This window comes from Mesoplodon bidens (assembly GCF_964165515.1).
Source record: "Mesoplodon bidens genome assembly, chromosome: 2".
NCBI classification, from domain to species: domain Eukaryota; kingdom Metazoa; phylum Chordata; class Mammalia; order Artiodactyla; family Ziphiidae; genus Mesoplodon; species Mesoplodon bidens.
Genome location: NC_138177.1, coordinates 20662227 through 20685334, shown reverse-complemented (window position 1 = coordinate 20685334; position 23108 = coordinate 20662227). Strand labels below are relative to the sequence as shown.

General features: G+C 38.0%; 1 protein-coding gene across 2 annotated transcripts in view; it reads left to right on the top strand.

The window, feature by feature from the left end:
* Nucleotides 1–22852, top strand: part of AIDA (axin interactor, dorsalization associated) — a 44148-nt gene extending 21296 nt beyond the window's left edge. Inside the window, exons 5-10 of one of the 2 annotated variants that reach the window (XM_081225445.1) lie at nucleotides 554–617; nucleotides 862–968; nucleotides 15782–15904; nucleotides 17894–18016; nucleotides 19825–19942; nucleotides 20055–22852. In XM_081225445.1, the coding sequence (XP_081081571.1) occupies nucleotides 554–617; nucleotides 862–968; nucleotides 15782–15904; nucleotides 17894–18016; nucleotides 19825–19942; nucleotides 20055–20151 (632 nt within the window). In that variant the 3' untranslated portion in view covers nucleotides 20152–22852. The remainder of the gene's footprint in view (nucleotides 1–553; nucleotides 618–861; nucleotides 969–15781; nucleotides 15905–17893; nucleotides 18017–19824; nucleotides 19943–20054) is intronic. The other variant, XM_081225444.1, reaches the window with a different exon arrangement.
* The last annotated feature ends 256 nt before the right edge of the window (nucleotides 22853–23108 follow it).

Sequence of the window (23108 nt, the reverse complement as noted above, 5' to 3'; positions counted from 1 at the left end):
GTGTGTGTGTGTAAGAATATATGTACATATATGTATGTATATATTACACATTTATAATAAACTATGGTAAAATGCGTATGAGAATTATAACCTCACTACTATAAACTTTACCAGTTTTATGGAGTTGAGAGGAAGTCTAATCAGGACGTAGAATAAGATATGCTCATGTCCCTCTCATTGGTCATCTTTGACACCAATCTTTTAATTTAAATACTCCAGGGAGCAGTTACTCTCTTCTCTGGTGCCCCATGTCTCACGTAGGACTTTGTACATAGAACTATTTCAGGGTTCATTTTCCATAAGGGCTCTGAGATTCTAGAAGTAATTCTCCTTGGAGGTCTAACAATACTCTGAAATTACTGGTACTTGGAGTATGGATATTTTCATTTTGCTAAGATAGTTAATGGTTTGTGGCTCTGGATGATGATAAGATTGGGAATTTTTTAAAAGTATTAATAGGCATAGTAAAATTGACTAAAAATCAGTCATTGACAATAAAATTGTTTATTTTGATTCATGAGATAATTCATGTGTCTTTTTCTTTTTATTCTAGTCCTAAAGAATATTCTTACATATAATAAAGAATTCCCATTTGATGTTCAGCCTGTCCCCTTAAGGTAAAATAAATAAGCACCAATATTTGTCTTCTTATTCTATCATCTTATTTTATACCTATTTTTCAGAGATTTCTGGATGTTTTATATCAGTGTTGGTATACTGATATCATTAGTAGTAACATATTAACATTTTATGTCAGCGTTTTTTATATCAACATCTTAACCTAGGAAATGAGTAGCTATGAGGCTTCTCTAGTATATTTAATTTTGTAACTCACTCTTTTTTCTGTCCTTTTGCATGTAGAAGGATTTTAGCACCTGGTGAAGAAGAAAATTTGGAATTTGAAGAAGATGAAGAAGAGGGTGGTGCTGGAGCAGGGTCTCCTGATGCCTTCCCTGCTAGAGTTCCCGGTGGGTATCACTTGTTAAAAATATACATTACTTAACTCAATACAAGGTCAAGGTGTTTGGAACTTATTTTGGTATTTGCTAGTAGAGAGTAAAACCTCTCCAGGGTTCATGCCAGTCTTAAGCAAATGGTCATGTTTTGGGCAGTAGCTGTTTTATAAGTATAGTCTGAAAGTATCTTACTATCTGTTTTGGGGTTCCAAAGACCACCTTCGGGTTCGGAGATTCACTAGGAGGACTCACAGGACTCAGCATGTGATTGTACTCACAGCTGTGATTTATTCCAGAGAAAGAATACAAAAACAAAGTCAGCAAAGGGAAAAGGTGCATGAGCGAAGTCTGGAGGAAACCAGGTGCAAGCTTCCAAGAGTCCTTTGCCAGTGGAGTCACATAGCTTGTGCTTGATTCCTCTAGTGACAGATTGTAATGACACACGTGAAGTGTCCACTAGGGAAGCGGGATGCACATTAGACACTCCATGCCCAGAGCTGTTACTGGCGGCTGATCACATAGACACCCTCTGCCTAGCACTGACCAAAATTCCAGACTCCTAGAAGGAAAGCAGATAATTCAGCATAAACCATGTTGTTTGTAAAAATAACTTAGGCACAGTGACCATTCTCATCAGGGGATAGTAGGAACCCTCCCAAAATCCAGATTCCCAGACTCTAGTTAGGGGTCGACCTTGTACTCAGGCCTTTCTAAGAGTAACCGTCTCAGACCTGCTATGTTAACTCTTTTCTGTACACTGTTGTAAGTACTTCTTTAATTAATCAAATTGTGGTCATTAAAACTGGACCCAGGGAGAATAAATATTAAGCAAATGCCCTTTTCTTCCCATCTTGTTTTAGGAAAGCAAATAACGTATGGCAAGGCTTTTTGGTTTACAGAAGATCTTCCCTCTCTGTCAGTAACTTAGGCAGGCACCCTGGATAAATTTCTTGCCTCTCCCAATTACTGTTTTACTCTGTTCTGTTCTTATGCAGTACACAGTTTTTATTTCTGGTAAACTATAATAGTTCACTTTAGTGTACTATGCTGATATATTGTGATGTATTTTAAAATAGACACCAGAAGCTTTAAGATACAGCTAGATACAATTTATATATTATCCTGATAACTTTCTTGGTAATAAAAGTACAGGCAGACCTTGGAGATGCTGCAGGTTTGGTTCCAGACCACCACAATAAAGTGAGTATTGCAAGAGAGCAAGTCACACAGATTTATTGGTTTCCCAGTACATATAAAAGTTACGTGTACACTATAGTCTGTTAAGCATGTGATAACATTATGTCTAAAAAAACCAAGGTACATACTTTAATTAAAAAAATACTTTATTGCTGGTACTTCCTTGGTGGTCCAGTGGTTAAGAAACTGCCTTCCAGCGCAGGGGACTCAGGTTTGATCCCTGGTCAGGGAACTAAGATCCCACATGCCATGGGGCAGCTAAGCCCGCGCGCCGCAACTACTGAGCCCGTGCGCCACAACTAGAGAGCTCATGTGCTGCAACTACATAGCCCACGTGCTCTGGAGCCCACACGCCGCAACTACTGAGCCTGCACACTCTGGAAACCTCTCTCCACAACTAGAGGGGAGCCCATGTGCCGCAGCCAAGACCCGACGCAGCCAGAAATAAATAAATAAACAAATATTAAAAAAAGAAAAAAAAACTTTATTGCTAAAAAAATGCTGGCCCTCATCTGAACCTTCAGCTAGTTGTAACCTTCTTGCTGGTGGAGAGTTTTGTCTAACGTTGACGGCTGCTGACTGATCAGGGTGGCGGTCACAGAAGGTTGGGGCAGCTGTGGCACCTTCTTAAAATAAGAGCACAGTGAAGTTTGCCACCTAGGTTGACTCTTCCTTTCACAGTTTCTCTCTAGCATGCAGTGCTGTTTAATGGCACTTCATCCATAGTAGAACTTCTTTCAAAATTGGAGTCAAGTCTCTCAAACCTTGCCACTGTCTATCAACTAAGTCTATGTAATGGTCTAAATTTTTTGTTGCCATTTTAACAGTCTTCACAGCATCTTCACCAGGAGTAGATTCCATCTCAAGAAACCACTTTCGTTGCTCATCTGTACGAAGCAATTCCTCATCTGTTAAAGTTTTATGAGATGGCAGCAATTCAGTCACATCTTCAGGCTCCACTTCTAATTCTAGTTCTCTTCCTATTTCCACCACATCTGCGGTTACAATGGTAACATCAAAGATCACTGATCACAGATCACTGTAACAAATGTAATAATAATGAAAAAGTTTGAAATATTGCAAGAATTATCAAAATGTGACACAGAGACACGAAGTGAACAAATGCTGTCGGAAAAATGGCGCCAGTAGACTGGCTTGCTTGCTTGACACAGGGTTACCACAGATGTTCAATTTGTAAAAAATGTGATATCTGTGAAGTGCAATAAAGTAGTACAGTAATAATAGTGATATTCCAGTGTTTATAATGCCCCTTGGGGAGGAGGCATTATGGAGTTGGAGCAACATAGACTTGAACCAACAGACACTGGGCTTGAGTCTAATTTCTGTCCATTACTAGTTGCACCTATTCTTAAACCAGTTTGAACCTCAATTTCTTTATTTATAAAATGGGATGATAATCATGCCTAACTCATAAGGTTCCTGTGAAGACTAAACAAGGTACAGCATATAAAGCTTTTAGCACAGTACCTGTCATATGCTGAATATTAGTGAGGTGATTATTCTCATCATCATCATCTTTCAATGGAGATAACAATACCTACACTATAGGATTATTGGGAAAATTATTGTAGATGGTAGCTGTTATTGTTAATAATGTTTCTTTGGTATAGGGCATTATTCCTAATGTACCTTGCTTTATGAAAAGAGAGATGTATTTTTCTTGTTTTTGTCATATATGTAGGAAATTTCAAAATTGCTGAGATGGTGAGAGAAATTATCTCGCTGTTTTACTAACTGAATAGTTGTTATTCCCTTTGCAAACCACATATTATCATTGCCGTAGCTTCCAGTACTATAAATTTCTATCTGACTTGGTTGTTTGCTCGCTTGCTGTACTTCTGTAGCAAACAAGATCTTTAAAGCAGATGATGTAAGCCATGAAACATACAGATCAAGGTTTTTATGAGGTTCAGGTTGCTGAGTTGAAAAGAAACTTCTGTCGTAAATTAAATCCATTTGCTATGTAAGAGTAAGCCCAAACTGAATAGATTTTTGTAAACTGATATAGCATTGTGATATTTCATTTCAGAGGTACAGAAGGCTTACTGAACCCTTCTATTCTCTGAATTTCTTTTTTGAACGAGTACATGTAGTTTAATTAGCTGTTTTTAGTTTGGGGTCATTATTGTCCACGACCTATAGGTGTCATTAAAAAATGACTCGTAAAATTATATTCATTGACATTATCAAAATAACAAGATGGCATTTAACCTTTCACTTAACTGTAAAGCAGGAAGCATTTTATTTTCCTTGTTATTCTGAGAGAATCCAAGATTTTAGTTATGCCTAGGCTGTGTTTGCATTTGGTGGCAAGGTAGTTCTGGGAATTGTTGTGACTTTTAATTTATTATCTTTGTTTTTATATAAGTTACTGAATTGTAAGTTTATTGTGACTTTTTTTAAAAGTCAGGTTTATTGAGGTGTCACTTACATATACAACATTCACCCTTTTTAGTGTGCAGGTTTATGCGTGCTGACAAACGCCTACAGGTCTGTAACCAGCACCACTGTGAGGCTAATGAGGAATAAGGTATGGTGTGCAGATGTGGTAGGACCCAGAATCGTTTTTTCCTATTTAAAACCCAAAGTGACTTTTTAGCCAGCCTTTAATGGGGGGAGGGGGGGAGGTAGATATTATCTTATCTTTTTTGATATTAATCTTTTTCCTTTTCAAAATTTAAAAAACTCATATGGCAAACATCATAAATTTTTGTTAAATAATTGAATGAAGCCAAAGTAGGATTTAATTCTTCTAAAGGTAAGCTTGGTAGATTTCATTTAAATCAAGGATATAAATTTATAATGTGTTTTTTATGGCCTAAAAATGTATTGACATTGCTGAATATAAAGCTCTTAAAATCCTAAGCCCAGGAAATATGAATTAAAAATAGCCAAGGCACAATTTTCAAGATTTTAAAAACCATTTTTTTACTGAATGACGTGATTAAACTCAAACATAGGCTTAGCAGGTTCAAAATTATACAAATGTGTTGGTCTTTTGAGCTCTTATATAAGCTTAAATATGCATAAAACATGTTTATTTTTGAAACTAAAAATAAAGAATGAAATTTACCTCTTCAGCGTGAAACCTGTGCTTGGGTTTTCCTGCACAAGTACTCTATTCTGAGTTGAACTTGAGAAATAAGCAAACATGAATTTCACTTTCAGCTGAAATGAAGTTTTTTTCTTGCTCACACATATAAGAGGTTGAAAATTGCAACAAAATGTTCATTGCTTTCCTATGACTATCAGGGCATCCTTCTTTCACAGAAATCCAGAGCATGCCTAGGGGCACAGCGGTGAATATCATCTCAGGTGTACGGTTAGACCACAGCTCGCGAAGTTCTTTTTCTTCTCCAAAAGTCTCAAGTTCTCAGGCTGTGCAGAAGAATCAGAGAAAGTGTTCCTCACCCAGGCATTTATTAGTATATAAAGGGAAGGAAAATACTCTTTGATTTTGTTCTCTTGTTCTCCAGACTGGTTTTTAATGAGATGTAAGACTTATTTATATATTTTTTCTCTCTCAAGCGCAAGCAGTCGTGGAAATATTTCAGGATTTCCTTTTACAAGTTAATACTTTTTCTTTTAAATCCAAGCATCCTGTCACTTGAAATTAAAGGGTTTTCTTCAGAGCTTTGCAGAGACTGGTTCATATGAAATGTCTGTTAAGTATGCTACATCCTGCAGGCCTCATCTTCAAAGCACCCGGCAACATCTGGCCTACTCTTTCTTGAAAGTACTCTGGCAGTTCAACCTTTCAACTCAGACACCTGTGGGGAGCTCTTCCTTGCTTGCTGTAGGGAATGATGGATTGCCCTTTTTAAACTAGCATTTCTACATGAAGCACATGCCCACTGACTCCTTCTAGACTTTGTGGATGTGTGTTTATTATTTTTTTTTCCAAAATGTGATAGTGACACTGATACATTCTTTATGTATGCAAGCAACTTCAATCAGCTATAATTTTAATTTCATAGACCTAGATACAATATTATTTAAATAATGGCCCCTAAGATTTTTTTTCAAACTTTTAAAGCAGTTTTAAACACAAACAAACCTCTTACTTACAGTTTTTCAAACTCTTTTTCGTGAAAGCTTAGAGGAACCCATTTTCATCAACTGCTAGACAATAAATTACTTGCTAAAAGAACTTGTATGTGTATTTTAATGTTTTACCACAATTTCTACCTCTAAATTGAATTCAGTATTTCAAAACAAATAAATAGTCCCTCCATAACTTTTTATCTACCTGCAATGTCAGTTGCAAAGATTATCTATTGCTAGAATTTGAAGACACATTTAATGTGTTACCTATCTACCAAATATTGTGGCTGGTTTGATCAATATCATTATCTTAAATCGTGTTTAAAATTATCCCAGAATAACTAAAGTATTTTTCTTGAAAGAAAAAAAATGCTACTTAAATGCGAAGTATTATCATGTATGTCCTTTTTTCTTTTATCATGCTTTAGCAGCACAAAGAAATGTGCACTTAAAAAATTTTGGATGACAGGGATTTCCCTGGTGATCCAGTGGGTAAGACTCCATGCTCCCAATGCAGGGGGCCTGGGTTTGATCCCTGGTTGGGGAACTAGATCCTGCATGCATGCAGCAACTAAGAGTTTGCATGCCGCAAGTAGGAAACCCATATGCTGCAACTAAGAATCTGCATGCTGCAACTAAGAAGCCCACATGCCACAACTAAGACCTGGTACAGCCTAAATAAATAAATAAATAAACTTAAAAAAATTAGAAATTTGGATGACAGAGAATCTGTGTCAATAGTACTAGATATGTGAGTTTAGTTATAAGTATTATAAATTTAAAGCAATGAAAACTAACAAGATTATATGTATTATCACATATATATGATATTGCTTAGTCTACATTTTAGACACCTGATAGAACTCTGCTGTAAGTGTGGATAAAAAATTAATATACTCCTTGTTAGTGGTGTTTAATTTCCGAAGCACTAAGGCAAAATAAGGACCAACTCACCTCTTATTTTAGAACCAACGCCCGTGGGAACATCTGTACAATATCACATAAAACATCAAACAAATAAAGTTACTTAATAAGCAAACTCAAATCACAGGGTTTTCAAAAGATATAATTCTCAGTAATTATCCAAAAGGTCATTGCCTCTTTAGGAGTCTTGTCTAGGTGATGATATACTACTGTTTTGGAACAAAGACCATCATGCCATTTTTCGTTTTAGACCAGGAAGAACAATCATGTGAGGACAGGGTCTTAAAGGATTTCATGGACTTCAGTTTCCATGTAACCTCTGTTTTCTTCTGTGGACTTGGCACACAGACTCCTGGTCTCTGGGCTGGCGGTCCATTCCTAGTCTGGTTCTCCGAAATCTCTCTCTTTCAGAGTGTCTTGGCCCCATACAGAGAACCAACCAGTCCACGTGAGGAGATCCTCCTTACGGTAGGTTCCGCAGTGTTACCAGCTTCCCTTGGAACAGAGGTGTTGTGGGTGAAGGACGAGGGCTGCAGGTGCTCCTCTGCTTCTGCCCCGAGGTTTTCAGAACCTTTTTTTTTTTTCTTAAATTCCATATATATGTGTTAGCATACGGTATGTGTTTTTCTCTTTCTGACTTACTTCACTCTGTATGACAGACTCTAGGTCCATCCACCTCATTACAAATAACTCAACTTCGTTTCTTTTTATGGCTGAGTAATCCATTGTATATATGTTCCACACCTTCTTTATCCATTCATCTGTCGATGGACACTTAGGTTGCTTCCTTGTCCTGGCTATTGTAAATCGAGCTGCAATGAACATTTTGGTACATGACTCTTTTTGAATTATGGTTTTCTCAGGGTATATGCCCAGTATTGGATTGCTGGGTCGTATGGTAGTTCTATTTTCAGTTTTTTAAGGAATCTCCGTACTGTTCTCCATAGTGGCTGTATCCATTTACATTCCCACCAACAGTGCAAGAGGGTTCCCTTTACTCTGTTTATTTTAAATGGCTATTAGAACCTCAAAATATTAGCACCTTGTCAATGGTTGTGATTTGTAGTTAAGTGATTTTTTTTATGTTTCTGGAGCCATAGCTGCGTTCATAAATTGTCTTCTACAGTTGATGCAATATGGAATAGGACAACTTGGATTACTGGTCCAAATACAACGTATTGATAAATAGTTTTCATCATCAAGGTGGACTTTGGTGTGTCCCCTATTGCCCTAGTGGAGTAAAATGACCCTGGAGCTTGTGATTCGTTGTTGTTACCTTATCAGAATCATCTGTAGGCTTAGGTTGGGAATCCTCCTCTCCTAGCTCATACCTCTTCTTCAGAAGCCACATTGAATCAAATAATTCCCCCCAGTTTTCTTTGACAGCAGTAGGACATGTTTGCTCCAGTTGGTGATACACTGGGGAGGTAGGGCAGGTAAATCAGGAGAGGCTGACAGCACCGGGCTGCCTTCCTCCATGCACTGTAGAGCTTACCAGCTGCCAGTGGCTGCCCCTCTCTCGCATGAAAAGCTAAAAATGGATCCAACCAGATGAACGTGGTCCTACCGCCCATTGCCATATGAGGCTCAAAGACCAGTAATAGAGTTGCTGTAGGGACTGCCCAGTCTCTGTCCATCACAGTGGACACGCATTGCTCAGTACACAAAGTTCAGGTGGCGTTTATTCCTTCTTAATCACTCTCTTTTGTGGAGCTCCTAGCCACAGCTCCAGCACACCCCTAGGATTCTGTGGAAACCTGGTTGAGAAATCCTGGTTTAGGCAGTTAGCTGTATGGCCCCCCGAAGACATCCATATTCCAATCCCCAGAGCCTGTGAGCATGTATGTTACATGGCAAAGGGACTTACGTTAAGGACCTTGAGACGCAGATTATCTTGCAGGTCCTCTTTAGGCTTTGTGGACAATTAAATTACAAAAGTGGCAAATGGGACATGGCAGTTAGAAGCATGGACTCTAGGGTCAGACTGCTGTGTGATAATGGACAAGTTACCTAACTTTTCTGTGCCCCAGTTTTCACCTTCTACAAACTAAATGGGACTGATTAACACCTATATCATAGAATTATTGTGAGGATTAAATGAGTTGACACATATAAAGTTAGAACATTGCCTGGCACGTAGTTAAGTGTTCTGTAAGCATTGATTATCTGTTGTTTATGCAGTGCTACCACATAGAAGAACATTTGTTATTTTTGATCCTTGCTCTAGATTTAATAGCAAATTATTCTAGCTGGAAAAGCTTAGTCTATACCATACCAGATCATGTATGATAATTTATTTTCTTATCCTGATTATAGTCTTCAAGTTTTACAGGTGTAGTTGCTTGTTCTCCTGTTACTTTATATAGTTGAATATTTTAATTATTCATTTAGAAATCTTCTTTTACTGTAGTGCTTTGATTTCTGATTATCATATGGTTTTACCTTTGATACATAAACATGCTACCTTTCTCATCTAACCCAGGAGCTGCAGGTGGTATGGTATTATGCTAGTATTTTATCTTCTTTCACACACATGTCATATAAGACAGTGCATCAATACATATGTAATATATATATTATCTAGCCATTTGTTTACTAGAACATAATATAACCCTTAGAGCTGTGAAATTCATTTATTTATTCAACAATACATTAATTCAAAAAGGATCTGTTTATTACTAATGCCAAACAATAAAAAAATGAGTGGTTACCCAGATTTGTCTTTCAAGAAGCTTACTATGTAGTCAACAAGACAAAGCCAACAGTACATAATGATGGTTAGAGATGTGCACAGTGTATTATGGGTGAGCAAAAAAAGAGGCTAAGGGAGTTCAGCACAGGGGATCTAGCCTGAACTGAGACTCCGAGTGTGTAGGAGTTGGTCATACAGGGAGAGAGCACATTGGAAAACATCATGAAATACCTTGAATATTCACCTTTTTATATCATTTGTAGTCTTCATTTTATAGTCAGCTTGCAGATGCTCTTTAATAGGTGTAATGAGGGTGAAACTGAACCTTCATGATGGAATGTTTTCATACTACCTTGAGTGATAGGATAATGAAGCTGAATAAATTAACTTGCAGCTCGAAATCACTGCCTTTGTATTGGATTGTTAGAAATATATTCAGTAGTTAGATTAGATTTTAGTGTGGTCTGAGGCAAAAAGGTTTGTTGGTAATGAGGAAAGAAATGTCATCCCATTCGAATTTCAACTAAAAGAACTAGACAGTTATAGGTTATGAACTGATTCATCCAAAGGTAGAAACCAGTTTTAATGTTCACTTGGGAAAAACATAGTCTCATATCATTGACTTTGAATATTGGATAAGAAATCACCTTTTGACTGTCAGAGAAAGAAAGCCATAGTCAAAGTAAAAAAGACAAGGGGCTAACATCCTTAATATATAAATAAAAATTTTAAGTTGCGACAACAAAAACCAACAAGCACGTTAAAAGACTAGGCAAAAGACATGAACAGACAGTACACACGTAGATACAGACACAGATGTACAAATAGCCCTTAAACATATGAAAAGATACTCAACTTATAATAAGAGACATGCAGATTAAAACTACTGTTGCTTAGGCTGTGACAGATGCTCATTCATCACTGGTAGGAATACAAAATAGTACAGTCCCTTTGGAGGAGAATTCAGCAATATTTAACAATAACAGCAGAAGTACACATTTACTCTTAGGCCCAGCAATCTCACTTCTAGGAATTTATTCTCAAGATACACCTCTAAGAATATGAAGAAAATATTTGCATATACGCCAGGTTGTTTATTATGGTGTAATCTGTAATAATAAAATATTAGAGGGCTTCCCTGGTGGCGCAGTGGTTGAGAATCTGCCTGCTAATGCAGGGGACACGGGTTCAAGCCCTGGTCTGGGAAGATCCCACATGCCATGGAGCAACTAGGCCCATGAGCCACAACTACTGAGCCTGCGCGTCTGGAGCCTGTGCTACACAACAAGAGAGGCCGCTATAGTGAGAGGCCCGCGCACCGCGATGAAGAGTGGTCCCCGCTTGCCACAACCAGAGAAAGCCCTCGCACAGAAACGAAGATCCAACACAGCCAAAAAAATAAAAATAAAAATTAGAAACAACCTAACTGCCATATGTAGGTTGGCTGAATAATACTTTAGAATACTATAGATAATAATCAGGAAAATCTCCATGAACTGATGATTTTTCAGAACATATTGTTCAATAAGTAAAATATATCAAGGCAATTCACATTAGCAGATTAAGGAGGAAAATCTCATAATCCTCTGACTAGATGCAGAAAGGTTTAAATTCTAAATCTCTTCCTGATTTTTAAAAATTCTAGCAGACTGAGAACAGAACAGTTCTCTGGGTGTTCTCTAAGGGATGCTTTGAGCCAAAATCATACTTGAAGCATTCCTTTTCAGATCAATAACAAGACATAGTGCCTACTATGACCTCTTTTCATCAGTGCGCTAGGACCAAAAACAGAAATAAAAGATAAAAATTATTTGTAGATTTTATGAATATGTATGTAGAACCTGCAAAAGCGCCTATAGGTAAATAATTAGAAATAGTAAGGGGCTTCCTGGTGATCCAGTGGTTAAGAATCCACCTGCCAATTCAGGGGACACGGGTTCGAGCCCTGGTCTAGGAAGATCCCACATGCTGCAGAGCAACCAAGCCCGTGGGCCACAACTACTGAGCCTGCGCTCTAGAGCCTGCGAGCCACAACTACTGAAGCCCGTGCGCCTAGAGCCCGTGCTCCACAACAAGAGAAGCCACTGCAATGAGAAGCGCGTGCACTGCAACGAAGAGTAGCCCCCGCTCACCACAACTAGAGAAAATCTGCACACAGCAACGAAGACCCAGTGCAGCCAAAAGTAAATAAATAAAATTAAAAAAAAAAAAAGAAGAGATGGTAAGAGAGTTTAGCATGGTTCCTGGATGTAAAATCTATACATAAGAATTGATTCTATAGGCTTATTGTGATCATTTTGCAATATACAAATATCAAATCATTATGTTGTATACTTGAAACTAATATAATGTTGTATGTGAATTGTACCTTGACTTTTTAAAAATTATGTACCAAAAACATTGATTTTATTTCTATAAACAATCAACAGTTGCTTAGAAAGTGAAATAACATTTATAATAATATCAGAAAATATCAATATAGTTTAATAAATCCAATGAGAAGTATAAGACCCATGTGAAAAAAGCAGTAAAACTTTATTGAGAGAAATTAAGAAGTCTTAAATAAATGGAGAGATATATTCCAGTTCATAGGTTGGAGGAAGCAATTTGTAAAGATGTGACTGTTTCTAAAATTGATCTGAACTTCACTGCAGTCCCAACAGTGTTTTTGTTATTTGATGTTTTTGGGTTGTTTTTTTTTTTTTTTAAGAACTTGACAGCTTTTGTGTTATAATTTACATGGAAATGCAAAGGGCTAAAAGTAGTTAAGACTCTTGAAGAATAATGTTAAGGCGGGCAAATTTGCTTTACTGAATGTCAAGACTTTTTGTAAAATTATACTAATCAAGACACTCACGGTATTGGTGCAAGGGTAAGAAATAGTCCAGTGAGAGAATGGGGAGCCCGGAAAGAGACCCACAGTTGAGTTATGATCAAAAAGCCACTGCAGGTACATGAGTGAAATGACAGTCTATTAAGTAAGTAGTGCTGGGACAATTGAGTGTCCATGTGGATTAGAATGGGATTGGGCTCCTACCACACACCATAGCCAAAAATTAATTCTATGTGGATTATAGAATGAAATGTGAATGGCAAAACAAAAAAGCTCTTATAAGAATACCTTCATGACCTTGGAGTGGGGAAAGATTTCTTGAATAGGACACAGAAAGCACTGACTATAAAGGAATTTAGAGATTGAGAAATTTGAATACGTTAACATTAAGAATTTACCATAATCAGAAGACACCATAAACAGAAAAGGCATCCTAAACATGCAAAGACTGATCTTGGTATTAAAAGTCAAGAATAGCTGTTATCTCTTGGGAGAGAGAGTGATTTGGGTGCGTGTTGGGGGCACAAGTCAGGCTCCTAGTATGCTGGTAGTATCTTTCTTTCCTGGATATGGTGCTAGTCACACAGGTGTGTTCACTTTGTGAAAATTCATTAAGCTGTGCCTAGCATTTGTACACGTTTTAATATGTTACCCTTCACTATACAGATATTTAAAAAAAAAGGAAAGCCGCTGAGAAATTATTTGTAAAACATGTATCCAACAAAAAGCTTATGTCAGAATATTAGAGGACTCCTACAAATCAGTAAGAAAAAGGTGAACATTTCAGGGACTTCCCTGGTGGTCCAGTGGGTAAAACTCCACGCTCCCAATTCAGGGGGCCCGGGTTTGATCCCTGGTCAGGGAACTAGATCCTGCATGCATGCCGCAACTAAGAATTCTGCATGCTGCAACTAAGACCCAGCGCAGCCAAAATAAATAAATAATATATTTTTTAAAAAGGTGAGCATTTCAGTAGTAAAGTGGGCAAAATAATTGAATAGATACTTCAGGAAAAGGGAAATACAAATGCTTATTTTTAAATGAAAAGGTGCTCAACTCATTAATCATTGGCAAAATGAGCTGAAGACTAGATTGGCATTTCTCTACACCTAAATTGGCCAAAAAGAAGAATCTGACAACTCCCAAATGCTAGTGAGGGTGTGGAGCAATGGAGATTGTACTAGGAGCAGAAACTGACACGACCACTTTGGAAAATAGTTTGTAATTACATAGCAAACATGAAGGTGATACACCATGTGACTCAGTAAGTCCCCGCCTTGGGGAATGTGTGCTTAGGTGGGGCAGAGCGTGTATCCAAGAATGTTTACAGCAGCGTTGTTAACAATTTCCAAAAACTTGAAGCAGCTCAAATGCCTGTCAACGGAAGAATGGATACAAAAACTGGTATATTTGTACAACCTCTATACTATACTAATTCTGGACAATCATAAAAATGAACAAATTACAGCAACTGACAACAATTGGATAAATCTCAAGTACAAAAGCAGGCAAAACATAATTATACAGGTATGCTTTTTAGTAGTGATTTTAAAAGCCAGGGTAGTGAGGAGGAGGAATTCAGAAGAGCATTGGGTGGGGATAGAAGGGAACTCCTGAGGTCATGCTTTATTTTTTGACCTCATTCGTGGTTACGTGGATGCTTGCTTTCTGGCATTTCATTAAGCTGTCCACTCGTTTTATTTGCTTTTCTGAATATGTGTTAGATTCAGAATTTAAATTTTTTTAAAGAATAGACAGTGGGTGCAGTAAAGACCTTTTATCTTTAATGTAAGAAAACTTGTGAAAATTGAAAATGTGTTGAAATATGGCAAAATATTTCATGTGAAAAAGTAATGTTAATTTTGAAACAGTATTAAATACTGCTTTGAATGTCCCATTTTGGTTTTTCTGCTTTTTATAGTTCTACCTTGTCATTAGTCAAAAAAAAATTTTAACAGGTATCACCAGTTAAGACTCTTGGATTTCTATGGTAATTTTCATGTCACAAAATTCACTCATTCTAAGTGTACAATTCAATGACTTTTGATAAATCTATAGTTTTGTGCATCTATCAGTGTGATCCAATTTGAGAACATTTTCATTGCCCCCTAAAATTCCCTCAAGCACATTTGCAGTCAGTTAAATGTATTGATAATATATTTTGAACATGGTAAGTTGATTGATTCATGTACTTCAAATACTTCCTCATTAAAAGTAGAATAACACATTGTTGGATAGAAACTTGAAGAGTGTCAACCAAAGTCCTTTATAAGTGTTGGATTCTGTAAGTTGTGGTACTATATACATATTAAATTAAAGTCAACTTTTGTTTGCATCTGTTCTTCATCGATTATTTGAAATAAATGAACAAACCGTACAGTTGATTTCTTTCTTCACGTCATTTTCTTGGTGGGGAATGCGCTTGTGTGGTTCTGGGTGGTTTTTCAGTTTTAAAAAATTTAATTGATGTATGGAAAAGATTTCAAACGTATAGTTACTCTTGTGGTTTTATGTGGCATTCTCAGTAGGACTGATTTCTGATCGATCATACAGAATAGGATGAAGAAAGGAGTGGGAAATTACACTGTAAATTTATTCAATTAAATTTATAAATATTAAGTTATACGTTATTTCCTGAAAGGTTAATAGTAGCTGAAAGATTTATTGATTGATTCTGGTATTAAATTTTTCAAACTTTAGAAACACGTAACAGATGTTTATAAAGCTTTCTGTGTCCTTGTTCTATCAGTTCATGTTGAGATGTGGAGTGTATTATGTAGGAGTGAAGGTGAAGCATATATATATTATGTGCATTCTCAATTACGTGGTAATTTGTAATTGGGCTTCCTGGATTGGAATTGTAACAAATGTGCATTAGTAATTTATGCTTTAGTGCTGAATATGAAGTATGGAAGTGTAGATGTATCTTGTGTCTAACTAAGCATTTGTCTGAGAAGAATAACATCAAGTGTCTGGAAGTTTCGGAAACCAAAATGATGCCTGGCTAGTTACTAAGCCAGTTAAGAGCAAAGCTGCATCTTCTCTATGTTGTTAAAATACTTACTTTGAAATTATTGGTGGAGCTCATTTTTATTGCTGTTTCTCCGTTGCCAGGTACTTTATTACCAAGGTTGCCATCAGAACCAGGAATGACATTACTCACTATCAGAATTGAGAAAATTGGCCTGAAAGATGCTGGGCAATGCATTGATCCGTATATCACAGTTAGTGTAAAAGGTAAATAACTATGTATATCTATCTTCCCTCTGGGGAATTTTATAATGTTGCTTCTCATTTGGAACTTTTTTGGTGGGGAGAGGGAGGGGATGTTTTATATCTGTGACAACTTATTTTAGTTGATTTTACAATGAGGCAAAATCCCTGGGAAGAGGTGGTCATCATTCCTTCACCAAACATTTCTGAGAGATTTACTAAAACTACTTCCCTATGCATAACTTACACTCATATTTGCTTTTGGCTTTTTCTTTGTGTATATCTTTTTATTCTTAAAATTCCGTCAAGGGTGCTGACTAGACAGACACACTGTCTTCAACAGCAGATGCATCCTTCAGAAAACAGGTTAAAAAAATGTCCCCACCTTCCAAGGGTGTGTGGTTTTCTTTGCAAAGCCCAGTGTTCTCCTATTTTCCCACGCCTCCACTTCAGGTCCTCTCGTTCCTGTCCAAGAGAGGTTTGTACATAGGACAGCTGTGCAGAGGTGGCTGAGAATCAGGCCTTCAATTAATCATGAGTGGAGACAGGGAAATAGGACGCGTCCATAAACATCCACGCCCTGAACATAATCCTGCGGGACATTAGACGAGTGATGTATTTCTTATACTTAACTATGTTACCGTCATTATTAAGCATGATTACTCTTAGGATTTGTTTTTTTTTTTTTTGATCCAATAGCAAACCATTTTTTTCCTTGAAAACAACTTTTTTGGTCATTGGTTTAAGAGGGAAGCCACAGTGATTGAATTGTTTTGTCGTTGCCAAGCATTTTATACAGCACTTTATTTGTAAAGCACTCAACAGTCTTTTAGAAATAATTACTGGGTGATTGAAGATGAAGTTGTCATACTATTATTCAGAAATAACTGCACAGTTAATCCAGTCTACAGTTAATAAACCTGCAGTTTGAGACAAACAGGTATGGACTGAAATTAAATGGAGGGAACTTTTACCGATCATAGAAATATTCAGACCCATGGGTTCATTAGTACCAAAAAGAAGAAAAAGGATTTTGGCTACAGACAAAAATTTTAACATGGAGAGACCATGATCCATAGCACTAATGCTGTGATACTTTAACTTCTGATGTTACTGGTTCTCAAATCCATGGTCTGCTGGAAAGTATTTATACCCTACACAAAACTACATCTCTCATTCAGGAACGAACACTGTAAAATACAAAAAAATGTAATGAAATGTAGATATTATGTTACCTTTGCATATGGTTGAACTGAAACATGTTTTATTTAAATATCTTTAGGAACTGAAGTAATCAAACATACTCTCTGGCTTTAAGGTCCCTAAGATGGTTCTGTTGAATAATACATGAACACTGAGTAGCCATTAAATGAGTCTGTGTTGAATTAGATTAAACTGGATGATTCCTGGCTCCAGAAATTACAGCAGTATACCATACATAGTGTGCCATCTGGTTATTATAAATCAGCTTATGTTATAGCAAATAGAACCAGAATTTAAGTAATATATGTAAGAAGTGTTCATTCATGGAAAGGTTTCCTTGGCAGCTGTTGTGTCCATTGTTTGGTCATCTGACTTGAATACAGCAGGGGAATTCTGCTAATGTTAGATTTATAGGCCTTTCTGTGTCATGCACACGATCAAGGTTGGGAAATAGGGGTAGGAGCACCACTGTGGTATATTACATCCCCAAATGTAATTCACAAAACTGTACTGGCCTGTGTCCTCAGAAGACACCTCTTAACTAGGAAGGATCCAATTTTGTGATGTGTAAGGCGGCTTCCTCCTCCTATCCATGGGGGTCTCCCACCCTCTCTACTCCGTGCCCTCCACATGACCTTGGAAACCAGCCACCTTCAGGTACCTGCTCACCCCAGACATGGGTCTTTATTGGCCTCAGAATCTCCTCTCGGCTTTTGCCTCTTCAGGAAACACAGCCTTTTGCAGTTCCTTTGCAGTTTTTAAGTCTTTGTATTTGAAGGCTCGAAGCAGAAACTGTTTTTTCCTCTCTAGATCTGAATGGCATAGATTTAACTCCTGTGCAGGATACTCCCGTGGCTTCAAGAAAAGAAGATACGTATGTTCATTTTAATGTGGACATTGAGCTCCAGAAGCATGTTGAAAAATTAACCAAAGGTTTGTGATGCTAAAAGTAGAACTATATTCAGAATTTGACTCTTTATTCTCCAGCTTTGAATCTGTTATGTACAGTGACTGTCATTTTAACTGAGACTAATGCTAATGAGTATACTTTATGTTTATAAGCATTCCAGTTAATCTTCCTAGGCTATTCTCATTTTACATTTTGTCCTTTCTTATAAATGCCATGCAGTATAGAGCTGTGCATACCAGCAATGCAGGAAATATATTATCTACAGATGATGCAGATGAATAATAAAATTTTTTTAACTTCCTTAAAATGATGGTATCATATTTGGACTTTACTGCTGTTTTCAAATGTGACTTTATTTTCACATTTATTCAGACCTAGACACAATCACGATGACAAGGAGATGGGTTCCATAGCTGAAGAGACTAAGAAATGTGATCTGCTATCTTAAAGATCTGTGAGGTTTTTAAATAATAAAATGCCTCTGTTATTGCCGTGGAAGGGAGAAGAGAAGCTACTCTTTTGTGGACATGGCAGGGTCATACACCTGGGGACCGAGGTCACCGGTAACCTAACAATTGTAATCCTTTCGTGTGTGTTGGTAGCAGATGCTAAATATGCCCATCTCTGGAATTCCCTGGTGGTCCAGTGCTTAGGACTTGGTACTCTCATTGCTGGGGTCCGGATTCAATCCCTGGTCGGGGAACTAAGATCCCGCAAGCCCCACGGCTCGGCAAATAAATAAATAAATACGCCCATCTCTCCCTCACGCACATCGCTTTGTCTCCTAAGTGACTGGCTTTTCTTTCCTTCCTTGACATGTGAAGCGCTCCGTTTGGACCCAGGTGCCAGGGCTGCGCACACATTTCTGAACATTGTTACACTTCTAGTCACTTGTGAGTTTTGTCATCAGTGAAAGTATTAGATGTATGTTGTCTTTAAAAGCAAAGCAAGCTCCAGCACCGCCCTGGTTAAGCCTTTGTTAACAAGGAGCCAGTTAACAGGGAGACCCGGACGTCCCTCCGTCTCTTTCCTTGCCTTCTTTAGAAATTAATTGTTCTTGGCTACACAGATGAGGCGGCTTATTATTCTGTTTTTAGCTTTTCTCTGTGAGGAGGTGGAGAGAGCTTATCTGTTGGACTCTGGGGAGAGAAAACTATCCACGTTTCGTCACCACTTGTTCACTGGGGGAGGGGTGGGATAGGCGTGCGCTCTAAGCCCTCGTCTTGCTTAGCGCCGTCTTCACACAAGCACATGTCATTCCAGGAAAAACAAAACAGGGCTTTGGACACTGAGAAAGGTATTAGGAAGCAGTTAACATTTAAAAACGGAACCAGCTGTTGTTCAGACTCCAAACTTCAAACTCCCGAAGACTGAATTTTTGAGTTTTTGTTTCGAGAAACTCTTTTAAGTTTGGATTTTTTGATGAACTCTTTTACATGCCTTTTCTACTTAATGTGTTTCTATGAGTAATGTTAATACTTAACAAGTATCTTCTGTGGGTTTTTTGGGTAGTATTTTCTATTCTTAATATTTTAGAATTCTACCTGTGGATGAACTTATTTACATTCTTGAGTCACTCTGGCTCAAGAAGTTTTGCTCTATTCTGTAGAATAGGATGATGATACGGAGACATGTCCCTCCATTCAGGTACAGACGAGTTTTGGGGTGACAGCCATAGTCAGTCGTATCATCAGAGAGGTTGTTTGACAGAGGTTACTTTGTAAAATTATGACAATTGTTGCTTGTTCATAGGCTTCTGGTGATCAAAGAAAATTTACTGACACTAGAAATGTGCTGTCTGTGGCTAATCTGCTTTGCTTTAATTCCTTAGGTGCAGCTATTTTCTTTGAATTCAAACACTACAAGCCTAAGAAAAGGTTTACCAGCACCAAGTGTTTTGCTTTCATGGAGATGGATGAAATTAAACCTGGGCCAATTGTAATAGAACTGTAAGTGATGCACATATAGAATTAGTACTATTTTAACGGTGACTACTCTCTCTTCTTAATATGTAACCTTGGAATAGATCAGTTATCAATGGCTTTTCTATTGTGGTTACAGATACAAGAAACCCACTGACTTTAAAAGAAAGAAATTGCAATTATTGACCAAGAAACCACTTTATCTTCATCTGCATCAAACTTTGCACAAGGAATGATCCTGACATGAATACCCTGGAACTTCTGTGAATCTTACCACTCAGTAGAAACCATCCTAGCTCTGTGTAGCACATTTGCCCTTCAACAGGCAGGAAGCAAGCCGTACCCAGGCCAGCAGGCCAGAGTGAGTCCATTACAAAGCTGTAGCACAGAATTCAAAGTCCAGCACGTCACTGATGTACAAGACTCCTTTGGATACAGGCTTATTGTAGATCTTGAAACGTTTTCACTTTTCTATTAATTGTGCAATGAATAGCCTCTTTTCTAATTTGCCACTCCTCCTGCCCTGCTTCCTGGAACGACACTGTTGTGGGTGGAATGTGCTCACCGTCACACTTAATACAGCAATAAGAGTGTGCTAGCGTTTACACACCTGTCCACTTCTGCTCCAATATGCTCTTCGGTTTTTCGAGTTAATGTCAAACTTTGGGTTGATGTGGGTAGGATAGTATGAAACTGCTTTGAGAGGAATTGGACCAATTATGCTGCCCAAGGTCAGTCTGGAAATGTATAGGCTGCTCCTCGGAGACGGCCTTGATTCACCCTGATCTCATGGTTCTCCTGCTTAGAAATAGTGTGCCTTGGCCAAATCAGTATCCCACATGGGCGTGTTCGCAGGTGGTAGCTGTGATTTTTCCAGATGACCGGATCGTTTTTCTGAAAGTGAGCATATTTTTAGTCATGTTGATTAGCTTCTTTCTACATCACATCGTTACTCCTTCTGATAGTGATTCTGGGGTTAGTGATGGAACCATCTCAGAATAGTTACAAATTCTTGGTGGGTTTATAATGTCTTCTAAGTAGTGTAATCTAAAAATAATTTGAGTCAGATGCTAACAAGATACTGCAGGAATAACTGCTGTTTTTCTGACAACTGATTGTGAAACCTTAAAACCTGCATACCTCTTCTTATAGTGATGAGTATGCAAATCTGGAGATATTCTATTTTTTTTTATATAGGTAGATAGGATTGCCATTTATTTCCTATGTAGATATACTGACATTCATCCATATGGAAATATGCAGGTCATTAGCTTTTTATAATTTGACTATTTACATTCTTTTGACTTAATAATGGGGCATAAATAAAACTTTCATAGAACACACAAGGTGGATATTTGATACACAGAACATTTAAGATTTGGGGTGGGCATTCTGTGGGTTAGATGTGGAGCCCACATATTTAATATTCACTATTTTAAATGACCAATGCTAGCATGAGGGGAATGCAGTGCCAGTACTTGGCCTATTTTTAAACTCGTGTAATAAGCCTAGTCAATACCGTTCAGTATGTTTGCTTTTTAAAATAAGTAACCACAATTAAGTTCTAGCCCTTGCACTTCAAGAGATCTAGTCTCCACTTTCAGTTGTTAGGTCAGTTCTGTTTACTATGATGGATGTTAAAAAACTATATGAGCCTGAAGAATTCTCAACCCAATTTAGTCTTGCCTCCCTCTTGATTAGTTTAATTCCAGATGATTCCATCCACAGTTGCTTGAGGGGATGAGGAATTTGCCTTAATAAATTACTTTGTTGTTCACTCAACTCTTAGACTGTGAGTTGTCAGCCCCGCGCCCTGCCCCCACCCCCCAACCAGACTGTAAGCTCCTCAGGGGGCAAGAACCACATGTTCTCCATGTCACGTACATTTTCTGAGGTGCTTGGCAGCGCTCTGTACCCTGTGGAGTACTCAGTACCTTTTGTTTGATGTTGCTGACAAGACCTAAAAATAATCCCTTAAAAAACCTACCATTAAAATGTAGCAAAACTGATACATTGTTCTTTCTCTTTTCTCATAGACCATAAGACATGTATATCAAGGTGATAGTTTATGTCACATCTGCTGTCATTCACAAAAGTACGGTTTAGATGAACTACAAATGCCTTTCATCAGTGTTAAAGAAGCTTAAATCGAACATCGCTGATTAGCTTAGCTTTGTAATTCAGACCCGAATGAAATAAAAAAACGAGCGACTGTCTCGAAGCAGTAGACGCAGAATACTCCACATCCCACAAATCATTTACTTTTCGATGAAAAGATCAGGCACTGAATAGTAACCACAACTACAGCAGACTTGCAGGCTGAAACGTTGCTGCTCCGTAACTGAGATGACTTCAGCAACTAAGCCCAGTAAGACAGTTAGCTGGAGATGACTTCTGAAACAGATGTAATTTTCAAGCCAGTCGGGGCTAATGTGACTCAGGGTGATGCCCCCCCCCCCACCCTCTCCAAATTGGTGGCTTGCCTGGGCTGGGCTGCCGAAGGGGTGCAAACAGAGGGCTCTGAGAGGCGGCAGGGACGGCAAGTCTGGGGCCGCTCGGCTAAGCCACAGGTGGCAGTTCTCTACAACTGACTGACTTCTCAATATGAAACACAGAACAAACACCAAAAAGGCTTTAGAGGTTAAAAAAAAAAAAGAAAAAGACTCCAGGATTTGATGTTGAAATAGACTTAATTTACCTTTGCTACTATATTATCTTCCTAACTGGTGTAATCTATATTTAAATACTATTTAAATTTTGAAATTATCTTAACTTCACCATTATTTCACGTCCTGAAGAGATTGATATACTCAAAAGCTGTATTTGTGACTTAATCTTCTTATTTTACATGGTTAAAAATAACCTATGCTGTTAACTATGGAGTTTTCCTCTTAAATTTCTTCTATTCTTGATAATAAACAGGACACAGAGATGGAATTCTCTTTTCCTGAAAAACTCCTTATGTATTCGTTATGAACTTTGGAAGAGTTGTCTTCTTTCAACGGTCCGTATCTTTCTAAAGTGGCATCTTTGGGCTTCCCTGGTGGCGCAGTGGTTGAGAGTCCGCCTGCTGGTGCAGGGGACACGGGTTCGTGCCCCGGTCCGGGAAGATCCCACATGCCGCGGAGCGGCTGGGCCCGTGAGCCATGGCCGCTGAGCCTGCGCGTCCGGAGCCTGTGCTCCGCAGCGGGAG